Consider the following 12,260-nt stretch of genomic DNA (forward strand, 5'->3'; position numbering starts at 1 on the left):
GCTTTCGTATTTTGTTTGTATGTACTTTATGGTAATACCTTCCATGTGATGTAGTGGTGTGTGATCTTTTGGCCTTGACCTGGAAGTTTGACATACTTTAATAAAAATGTTACCTATTCAATATGTCCTGAACTATTTAAATTAAATCTTTCATATCTTGCAAATTATATTTCTTACGGCAAGACCTTTCATTTCATAACATGATTTTTTTTACCTTGTGACCTTGAACTTGGAATTTGACATACTTTTGATAAAACATCCTATAAAGTATCATGAACTATTTTTATAGGTAGGACTTTCATATTTTTATCTCTTATAATCGTTGCCCTCGGGCAATATGATTTTTCTTGGATGAATAAATCTTCATATCTCCCGAACATTCATGCAATAAATTGTTTGTTATACCGAAACAAAAAGACTACAAAAGTGAATGTGAAATTGGAGTCCACTCATCTATACATTGTATGTAACTGAGATCGTCCTAACGGTAACACTGCGCCGTCAACGTATTACGGTAGAGGGTACAAACAACGAAATACAGTGATATGATAACCAGTTTTTGTATTTCCATTCTCCTTAAATGCTAATTTACTTGCTTGCTTTTGTATCAACTAAAACCATGCGATTCAACTGTGTATCAGAGACCCGCATATTTTCTGCCTTACGAACTATGAAAGTAGAATGACTTATTGTGACGTCACAATACACTTTGTCTACCTTGGCGTTAAATTTATGAAAATTGCACGAGGCTGCCCAAGGGGTAAATATGATAGGGAGATATGAAGTTTTGTCATCCCTGGCACGTGACCATTTAGACCAATCAGATTACACGTTGCATGGAATTTTCATACTGAGGTATAATAATGTCATCATGTACATATTGTCACCAACAACAATATGTACCATATTAGATTGGGGAATAAAGATTGGCACGTCAATGTGTACCATGAGGGTATGTACATATTGTCACAGGTGACAGTGTCGAATAACACTATGTACCATCACATGCATGGATAGCATTGGAAATAAAGCTCAAAAATTCTTTCTTATCAGAAGGCTTAAAAGGAAATTAATTCCAATATTTAGGTCCTGCAGGATCTACATCTTTAAAGACATTTTTTCACATTCTGCATAATCAAGATGCAAAAAGTTTGTCAAACCAAACTTTTCATATATTTTGCTTGAGTTACATTTGAGGATAATATTATTGTTTGCATTGTTGACTACAGGCCAAATCGACCTTTAACACCCACAACAGATGGCCTAGTTACCAAGGGTGCACACATGCCAGCCTTCAGTGATGACCTTCCAGGATGGTTCTGTGTAAAAGATGAAGATGGTAGGTTGGTTTGTGTTGATGAAAAAGGAATTTCAGCTTACTGCAGAGAAATAAAAATATTAAAGGGATTTTTAAAAATTTGTTCATGAAGAAAATACTATATTGATTAAGAAGCATGGTGGGTCATTTTGATATGGTTCTTGGGTATTTATGATGGAGGTGCAGATAAATTAGCAATATCAACCTTGAGATTGTCAGTGGTTTGTTACACACTGCTTGTGAAGTTCATGTGTAAGAAACTTTAAGTAGCCTGCAATCGCTGCACTTGTTTTATGAATTTTGTCGTTTTGACCTTGGACTTTGTAAGATGAGGTGTTACCTTGTTAAAAATTGTGTCTTACCTTGCTTACTGCTGTTAATTAATGATGCAACTTATCAAACGTCACATGCCTCGTGGTTGTCTACCAGTAAGTGTCATCTGTTAGTCATCAGGTTTCAAGATGTTTGACTTTGAGCCAATGAGAAAGGGCAACATATGAAGTTGCAGGTTTGCTTTATTTTACAATTATAAGCCATCTTTGTTTAAACTATTACTGAATGACAGGTGAATATGATGCAGTTCTCATCAAGTATCCCTGCAGTGTCCCAAGATGAATGTGAAATGGTCCTGTGTGATGACATTGCTTTTCATATAGCAATTTTCATTCCGACTGAAGCATTGTTACTTTGTATGCTCAGTCACTTAACTGTGAGAAATATGACTTACATAAGATACATCTGTAAAGATGCCTTAGTGGCTCAATATTCCATTACATTAGGTCATCCATTTTGTTGATGTTGTAGGGATGGTCGAGCCCGTAGAGGAGCATCAGAAGGCTCAGAACTTTGAGGAGATTGAGAATGGTGAAGACCTCCTGGTGATGTCCTGTAGTGACAAACTGTTACAGTGGAATGTTTGTGGCCTGCAGGGGGCGCTCCTCAGTCATTTCACAGCTCCAGTCTACCTCTCCTCCATCATAGTTGGTAAGTTTGCATTGCACATCATTTGAAAAATAAGAGTTTAAAAAATATCCTCTTTATGTTTATCTTCTGGGAGAATTTAATATGTGTGTGTGTGCGTCTCTCTCTCTGTGTGTAAAATAAATGATTTGTTTTCAAAATATGTAGGTGAAAACTATGACCATGGACATTTCTGCCGGGCAGTGTGCTGCCGAGTGTATGATGTTCTACAGGAATCCCTGCCTCCCAAATACGAAATCAACCACCCTGTTCTGTCTCATCCAAACTTAGTCAATCCATTTAATGGGACAGACGCCACTACAAATAGTGCAAACTGGTCAGAAGGCGATGACAAAGTGGAGATAATAAACGGAAACTCTGGAAGAGCAGCTGATATGTAAGTAGAATCTATACCAAATCAGTCTGTTTCTCGAGGTGAGGATCTAGTAATGAAGGATCTTATAACTCCAGGCATACATTCTGTCAATGATTATAATTACACATATTATTTCAATATCAAATGCAGTATTTCAAAGTTTGATTTTGAAGAAAAGTAATCAACTATAAGACTGTCCATTGTGATTTGTTGGGTTTAGATTCCCTACAGTTTTGAGAGGGGGGGGGTGATAAAATTTTGAAGTATTAAATGATATTGTCTTTTTATTTTTAAAAATCACCAATTGCATATACTGTACAGGTAGGTATTTGAATTATTCTTAATGTAATTTTGGTTTGAATGCTCCGAAACTGTTTTATTTTCTATATAAATCAATTAACACTGGAAAAGGTCTCTAGATCCTTACCTTGGCAGATATAATTTAAAATCGTTTGATTGTTCATATAATGAAATGAAAGGCAAAAGTATATCATCCTGTAATTCGTACATATATTTCAACAAAGACCAAGCAAATATTTTAAAACAATGAAGTTTTTTTTAATGTAATATCACATGTAGCTGTAAGCGTATGTATGAAATATTTTTTAGATCACCACACAAATCTCTCCCATCAAAAGACTGCCCAAGCCGCTTATGTAAGGCAGGATTTTTGCATCGATTTAAGGACTTGGCAAAAGTGACAAAACAATATCAGTTGTTAAACTTCGCATCATATGCAGATGCGAAACAATCTAGTCATGTGTTTCAGACCGCAAAACATGCCTTTAGACGTCACTGTGCTCAGATAGGGATCGGAGACTGGGTGACACTGCCACCAGAAGTGAATTTATTTCAGAGTTGAGACACTTTTACGGAGGAGAATGTGTTAATCCATGCTGTGCCATTCCATCAAATGTAGTGATAGTGAACCACAGAGGATAGTGATGATTATTACGAACTTGAAAGCTGTATGTAAATCTGAGAGTATATCTCTATCACCAAATCAACATTATTTTTATGCCCCCGCCATGAAATGGTTGGGACATATAGTGTTACTTACCCCTTATCGTCTGTCATTCTGTTATAGTTTTCGGACTCTTTTAGGCCACCTGAGTTTACTTGGCAATTGTTTGTCGTCGTGCGTTAACAATTGAACATTTTTAACTTCTTCTTGATAACTACTATTTCAATTCTTTTCAAATTTGGTATGAAGCATCTTTGGAGGAAAGGGGACATAGATTATAAATTTCAGGACTCCTGCACTCCTAGGGGTGAGGCATTAAATGTCCAAAATTGACCAATTTTCAAAGATTTTCTTCTTTAGAACTGCACACATGTCGGAAAAACTAAATGCATAGTGATGTAGAGCAGTAAGGTTTCTACCAAAATTGTAAATTTCATGATCCCTAGAGTAGAGGTTCTGACCCCAGGGCAGAGCCAAACTTAGTATATAGTGTTTATGTGTAAAACAAATAACATCTTCTTTAGTGGTATTGATACTAAAATTGAAACTAAATGGATATTTAGAAAGAGCAGGTAGCCCTTTACCAAAACTGTAAATTTGATGATCCCAGGGGTAGGTGTTTTGGTATCAGGGTGGGGCCAAAATGGTCAGTTATCAAATGTGTGAACAATAGAAATTTTTTAACTTCTTGATAACTGTCATTTCAATTCTTTTCAAATTTGGTATGAAGCATCTTTGGAACATGGGGAACATAAATTGTTAATTTCAGGAATCCTGCACTCCAGGGGTCTTAGGGGCGGGGCAAAAACTGTCAAAAATTGACCAATTTTCAAAAATCTTCTTTTCTAGAACCGAACATGTTGAAGAAAAACTAAATGCATAATGATGTAGAGCAAGAAGGCCTCTACCAAAATTGTAAATTTCATGATACCCTGGGGGCCAAACTTAGTATATAGTGTTTAAGTGTAAGTTTGCTGATACTGTATAAAATCTAATTGCATATTTACTCAGATGACCGATAAGGCCTGTAAGCCTCTTGTTTTTTGGGGGGTTGTTGTTTGGGGTTTTTTTTGGTTTGTTTGTGTGTTTTTAATTTATTTCTTGCAGATAATGAGCTAATATTTAGCATGCATTTTTATATTGATAACTCACAGCTCGAGTTTGATTTCATGTCAATTCATCTATTTTCACCAATGTTATTGCCCTTAGACTTTGAAAATTTATAATTATTAACCATTTTCTGGGGAAAAAATTTCATGTTCTTTTAGATCAGCAGATATCATGTCATTTTATTGTCACCTTGATCTTTGTTATATTAAAATTCATGCATTATTCTCAATCTTTAATGTCTGTTAGTTATCTAAATAGTGTCTCAATGATACCTTGCTCTTCCATGTTCTTAGAATCTGATATAATTCTCTTCACAACTGATTCAAGAAAACAAAAGCATCACATGATATTCTATTTTTGTTTCATTTGCACCCAATGTTATTTTCACAGCCTTGGATTTTAAATAGTCAGTGGGGACGTTTGTGTTACACTGACATGTCTTTTTGTTAATGGTGTTAGTCTTGCAAGAAATGGAGACTTACTAGTCCTTTTATATTCGATAATTTCATTGAAGATTTGAAACATGATAATGTGTCTTCCGGCGTGACCGTATTTGAGGGTGAAGCAAAAACTATTGGCATTAGTATCTAGGCCCATAACAGGACAAAAAATATCCCAAAATATTAGCACCTAACGTGTGAGGACAGAGCTCAATCAAAGTATTCTAACTTTAGACATTTTTTATCCGCCTATTTGCTGAACGCGGGACACGCTATGCAACTGATGTAAACAGTGCATTGTGACGTCATATTCAGCATCAGTGTTTAGCAAATACACAAACATGGGAAACGTTGTACAATTTACGTTAATCAAGGAGTGATTATAGTGAGCGCAGCGAGCCAGCGCGGAGCGCTGGCTCGTACTGCGAGCTCTAATGACTAGAGCGCGGGAAATAATCCGAGCTAAATCTCAACCTCTAACAAGAATTTTTTTTTTTTGACGCCAATCCCAGAAGTCCCTCGTACAAAATGGCGGATGGTTCGATTCGTAAAAATAATAATAAAAAATCTTTGAAGTATTACAAACCTTTCTTATTTGAAAGGAAAGGATGAAAATCATATTCTTCCCCCTTTCTTTTTCTTTTTAAAATATTGTCTAAAGAAATGTAAACAGTCACGTCACAACTACCAGGCTACGTCGCTGCGCTCGCTATAAACGTGTTACCTATAGGGAGAGCTCCGCTCTCACGGCCCTTCGGGCCGTGAGAGGGCTTCGCCCTCTATTAATTGGACATTTACTGCTGAGATTGCTCTTCATTTGAACAAGTTAATGGAATCTAGTGATGATGTCACAATAAACATTCTTTACTTTCTCTGTGTTCTCATTTTCAGTGCTCAGTATTGAACCATTTAAATGTGCTAAAACGTCTAGATTTGTGCAGGGTGGGTTTTTTTTATGCAAGACCTTGTTCTGCGTATTATATCAAGACACGCTACTGACAAACAAGTTGATGTTACAGGGGTTTCAACAGTCTTGTCTAAAGTCAGCATTTTGCAAATTATATGGTCATTATGATGATCTAGTTTGCCAATACAACTTATCTTTGGGTCAAATGCTGTTTGACATGTTTCATTCTGATTGTTGGGCCGTTCTTGGCACATGATTTTGACTATGGATTACTCTGTTTACCTGATCAAGATACAGGGCTCACAGCAGGTGTGACTGGTTGACAGGGGATGCTTACTCCTTCTTGGCACCTGATCCCACCATTTTACATCTTCACAAGTCAAGGGGGTTATTGATTCGTTACCTCGCACTAACCCTTGACATCAGTTGCTATATAAAAGTTGGGCTCAGTAGACCATTAGCAATCCACAATCAAATGAATCAGTGCATGTTGTTATGGTGTACATGGATACAAATGACGTGATCTCGTACCGCTGTATTGATAAATACACGCAATTGTAATATTTACAGTACTAATTATGTTTATTGATAGTAGATTAAGTTTGGAAACCTTTTTACTTAAGACAATATTAGGCCAAGTAAAATTAATTAGTAGATTATCATTCCCGCCCGCCCCTCGAAAATCGCCCCGCCCCGATTTTTTTTATTTTTCAAAATTAGAATTTCCGGATATTTTTATGTCCGGTCCGGTATCGTAAACGTACTTTGTTTCACTTTGCCTTTTAGAAACCCAAATACACATGTAATTATGATTTATAAAGCCTTTTTTCAATGAGAGAAGGCATTTTCGAGGTCAAGAATACCATGGCGAAAAATAAAAAATAAAATCCTCCCACCCGCCCCATTTTTCATGTGAAGTTTGAATGATAATCTACTAATTAATTTTACTTGGCCTTACTTAAACGATTGAAATAGCAATGAAATTAAGATTATTGAAATAGCCATAACTGTAGTTATCAATACCCGTGTTTTTATTTGAATCTCTCGCTTCGCGTTGTTATAAATAGAACCAAATTCTCATTGGTTCCCACTCTTTTGTGGAAACAATCAGAACAAGCCCAACTCTTTGATGGTCTGACGTCACTGATGTCAAGGGTTAGTGTGAGGTAACGAATCAATAACCCTTGACTTGTGAAGATGCTTGTTTTATACTGTTGCTGAATATTATCAATTTAGCTTAGATATTCAGAACAAGAATTTTTTGCTAGATTTCACAACCCTTGGGGCTAGTGATACTTTTAAGGTAACCAATAAGGGCTGTGGGCCTCTTGTTAGTTTCTATTTCGAGAAGTTTGTAAATGGAGGGATATTTGCCATATGAGTGAGAATTCTTTTATCCACTTCAGTCTTTGTAGGAATATAATTATGATAAACTCGCATTTGTCAGTGGTTCACTGTGGAGTTGCCTTTAAGGTTTAGACTTGTAGCATTCTAGGTTTCACAAAAATGTTCCACATTTTGATGCTGACGGTTGAATTTCCATTATATCCGTGCATCCCAGCACCCATCAGTGAGTATAAAGTGCATCTCACAAGTGATACTCCCATGAGTGAGTAGAGAGTGATACTATAGAGTGTCTCGTAAGTGATACTAGCGTTTCCTGTATGAGCGTAAAAGATTATATTTATTTTCCCTTTTCGACCATACCGGAAAAATAGAATCGATTTAAAAAATATCAACTCAAAAGATTTTTTCTCTCTATATCATAGAGCGAACTTTCCGGATTTCAAGGAAAGGACATATTTATTTAATATATTTATTTTAGTGCACGCTACATGTGTATATAAATTGAAATACTGGGAAGCTGGGCTTGTTCTGATAATTTGAGTGGGTAACTAGAACTTTAAAAATGTGTCATAGCACTTAAAATTGCATTCCATAATCTTAATTTCATTGCACTTTTTCAGTTGTTTTTGTTTTTCGTTTTGTATACAAGATCACATTTTTTTCTCAACCATACCTATCGGAATCTACGAGAGGATTTGTATCTATGACACATATCTTTAATAATGGAGTTTTGTGTATTGCTTTCAAATATCGCATCAAATTATTTTTTGTAAACCTATTACTATTCACCTTATGTTACTATATTTTAATAACAGTTACACATTAAATATAACGGTTTGGACAAATTATACGGTATTGATGAAATATTGATAAAACATGCTGACTCATTTAAGTTATTCTTGTTATTCAATAATATTTACATTTCCATTGTTTTTGCCTTCGATATCTTTACCAATTGAAATGATAGTTATTTCCCCATGAATGTGAACAATGTGCGTATGAATCTTGATAAATATAGTGCGACTATTTTTACGGCTAGGAGAATGTATTGTTGATTGTATATTGTTTAACGTCCCGAGAATTTTTCACTCATATGGAGACGTCACCATTGCCGGTGAAGGGCTATAAAATTTAGACCTATGCTCGTTGCTTATGGCCTTTGAGCAGGAAGGGATCTTTACCGTGCCACACCTGCTGTGACACGGAGCCTCGGTTTTTGCGGTCTCATCCGAAGGACCGCCCCATTTAGTCGCCTCTTACGACAAGCAAGGGACACTGAGGACCTATTCTAACCCGGATCCCCACGGGATGGAAGAATGTAACTCTAAAATATTTATGCATTTTTAAATTATTTTTTTTTAAATTACATGCGGGTATGATTTGGTTTTCAAGAACGTGTTTTATTGTAATATAATTACAGAGGGATCGGGCACAAGTTGTAAAAACTTGGACCGCCCTCTCCCTATTTACATGGTAATAACATAAATACAAAGCATTTCATGATATACATGATTATTACATGTAATTTAAAACATTAAGAATATTAGAATACTAGGATATATTCAGTATTAGACATGGCATTTAACAACATTCTAAATATATGGTAGATTGATGTACATTACTAGATTATTGATTAAATCGATTACTTTGTTAATAAATGTATGAATAAGAAAATATCTTGTTAAACGATTCATGTCTGATATTTCTGTACTTACTACAACCCCCTTTCCCACATTAGATTGCACGCATAGAAAACACGTTTGACCTTAAGAATTTTACTTTGATTTAAAATTAGCAAACGGTGACAGATTAGTCACGACCATCCTGCTTCATCCTGCTTATTGCGTGTTGTGCGATCAGGTGATCACACATGAAGGGTTCTCTATATCGAAAAATATTGCATTGTATGAGCATATAAATTAAAGGAAAATACTGAAAACTAGTTAAAATTAGTCTAAAACAACTTACCGGTATGAGATTTCTTTTTTTTTTTTACCTTTGTCACATATATCCCTGCATTGCAGTTTCAAAAACAAGTATTTTGATCAACCTGTTAATTTTAAATTTCCTAAAAGAAGTATTCAGAACCGCGTTCTTTCACCTTTTTATTTATTTATATTTATTTATTTTTTGTTTAAACCATACCTATGGCTAACCCTTTTATTACTTATTCGAAAAATAAGTATCTCTTTAGATTAAAACTATACCTTTTATTTTAAAGAGATATCTCTTTAAAGTAAGAGATATCTCTTAATTTTAAGAGATATCTCTTTTACTTTTAGAGATATCTCTTACACTATAAAAGATATCTCTTTCACTTAGAGATATATCTCTTATTCTTTAAGAGACATGTCTTTCAATTAGATATCTCTTTCACTTAAAGAGATGTCTCTTTTACTTTGAGAGATATCTCTTCACTTTTAAAGAGATATCTCTCTAAGAATTCCTAGGGAGATATCTTTAAGCAGAGATATGTTTTTAATCGTCGAAAATGATATATCTCTTTCCAATATTTTTGTTAGTTTGAATACTAAGGAATTCTCCCTAAACCGGAAGCCCGCCAAAGCAAATATTACGGTGATGATTGCAATCTCAGCCGAAGATTTTGCGTTTACCGCATGTGAAGTGCATACAGGTAACAAAAAAAAAACCAAACAAACAAACAAAGACAATAAATTGATAATATGTGTGAGCTAGACTTGATCAGCTTCTCGGCAACTTGATGTAAGAGATACCTTTCTAACTTAAAGAGATATCTCTTTTTACATTGATAGAGAAATATCTCTTTACGTTAGAGATATATCTCTTTCTCTTTGAGAGATATCTCTCCAGCTTTAAGAGGTATCTCTCAAAGAGAAAGAGATATCTCACAAACGTAAAGAGATATTATCTTTTTAGTTAATGAGATATTATCTTTTTAGTTAAAGATATATTTTTAGTTAAAGAGATATCTATTTTGCTGAAAGAGATATCTCGCTAGCGTACAAAGAACCAATAGAGATATCTCTCTAGTGTAAAGAGATATCTCTCTTATTGAAAGAGATAAATAGTAAAAAAGGCTTACCATACATACACATGTTTACATGTATCTTACATGAAGAGTTAACGATATCAAAATATATAGATTTTTTAATTTATACTCAGTCTGTTATTTTAAAGGGGAAAATCACCGATTCATTTACATTAATTACAATGTACACTAAACACGATATTTGTGAAATTAAAAACTTTTTTAAATCTTAAAAGTGTTTTTTTTTCTCTCTCTCTTATTTTCAGGCAAAGCCTAAGGGTCTTGCTTATAAGTATAACAACTTTGGTTTTTATCAGGTGGTGTCTGTAAGACATTGACAGAATAGAAAAAATATCAAGATTCAGGTGGAAATCTGAATTCTAGTCAAAACACATCTTAGTTCGACCCAGTTCGCCTCCTCAATATCAAATACTTGCCGACGCCCCTGAGTTAGTTATGACCAACCTGCTTACAGACATTTTTGATAGGTAATTGATATACCATGTATTTATAGTGGAGAGCAGATGACCTTAAACCTTTTGAAAAGTCAAAAGGTTCTATTTCTGTCATCTTCCTAATCCGACGACATCATTTCGTCTTCTAGAACACACAACATCAACAAATCCAAAGGGGCTGCTGTTTGGTATAGGGTCAGGTACATTCCACCGATTAATGCCGAGGGGATCCGGGTTAGAATAGGTCCTCAGCCAGTATGCCTTGCTTGTCGTAAGAGGCGATTAAGTGGGGCGGACCTTCGGATGAGACCGTAAAAGCTGAGGTCCCGTGTCACAGCAGGTGCATGTGGCACGATATAGAAAGGCCGTAAGTGTAAGTGTCATGCATATAATAGGTCAAAATTTTGTAATCAATTGATTATATTTCCCGCGGTGCTAGATGAACATGGGTGTTGCTAAAACGTGGAACGGAGCGGAATTTAAGAATTAGAATGATTAAAATATCTGAGGTAACACAAAAAATCGAAAAACTGCATTATATTAAGTCTTCTTTTTTTTTAATTTATTTACAAGCAGTAAAACAGTCTTATCTTAACATTCAGGCCCATAAATTGGATAAGTTAAATGTTTGAGCTTACAAAGCTTTAACAGGAATCTCCTAATTCTTTGACAGAGGTGTTAGCGAGCAGTAACACCTATGGAAAGAGAATAGAAAGAACACAGAGTTTATACCCCCGCCCCCTTCCGGCAAAACATCTTAGATAACGTTAACGCACTTGTATTTACACATAATAATTGTATGTGTGTATTTACTAAAGGGAGCTTGGTATGTGTGTAATCATTTAATGTATCATTCTATATAAAACTACGATAATTCATCATCTTATCAAGTAAATAAGTCAACATCTTAATTTTTGTGTTTGATTTATTTTTAATAGACCTACCTGGGAATAGACTGAGTGACCGCATCACGTACTCCAATCCTGAACAGACGAGAACTTCTGGCAGGTTATTTCTCGTATAGATACCTGTCATGGTCTTGGATTATTATGCCAACGTCTACTGTGCCACGGGACATCCGTATCTAGGAGATGGGGGGGGGGGGGGGGGGGGGCAGGGAAATGTTGTGGCCGTTTCCTGTTTTCGCATTGACGTGGCATTTTCTTTTGTCGGAAAATGTACAACAATGCTGAAACCGTGCTTATCCATGACAATTAACATACACTGCAAGTCACGACAGCCAACATACAGTTATACACACTCCTCATGTACAATTAACATACACTGTCACGATAACATACAGTTATACACATTCCTCATGTACAATTAACATACACTGCAAGTCACGACAGCCAACATACAGTTATACACAC

At 35.3% G+C, this 12,260-nt stretch overlaps 1 protein-coding gene and 1 long non-coding RNA gene across 5 annotated transcripts in view; one reads left to right on the top strand and one right to left on the bottom strand.

Annotated features, from left to right (window-relative positions):
* Positions 1-6,043, top strand: part of LOC125648049 (adenosine deaminase domain-containing protein 1-like) — a 37,368-nt gene extending 31,325 nt beyond the window's left edge. For all 4 annotated transcript variants that reach the window (XM_048874951.2, XM_056156201.1, XM_048874958.2 and 1 more), the window contains 4 exons: positions 1,230-1,339; positions 2,123-2,302; positions 2,447-2,675; positions 3,264-6,043. In XM_048874951.2, the coding sequence (XP_048730908.1) occupies positions 1,230-1,339; positions 2,123-2,302; positions 2,447-2,675; positions 3,264-3,516 (772 nt within the window). In that variant the 3' untranslated portion in view covers positions 3,517-6,043. The remainder of the gene's footprint in view (positions 1-1,229; positions 1,340-2,122; positions 2,303-2,446; positions 2,676-3,263) is intronic.
* Positions 1,043-2,181, bottom strand: LOC130052118 (uncharacterized). The gene is made up of 2 exons (XR_008800488.1): positions 2,046-2,181; positions 1,043-1,379 (listed from the first exon to the last, which is right to left on the bottom strand). It is a non-coding gene; the product is annotated as an uncharacterized LOC130052118 (long non-coding RNA).
* Positions 6,044-12,260: the final 6,217 nt, after the last annotated feature.

The sequence above is a fragment of the Ostrea edulis genome, chromosome 1 (assembly GCF_947568905.1).
Source record: "Ostrea edulis chromosome 1, xbOstEdul1.1, whole genome shotgun sequence".
In the NCBI taxonomy this organism is placed as follows: domain Eukaryota; kingdom Metazoa; phylum Mollusca; class Bivalvia; order Ostreida; family Ostreidae; genus Ostrea; species Ostrea edulis.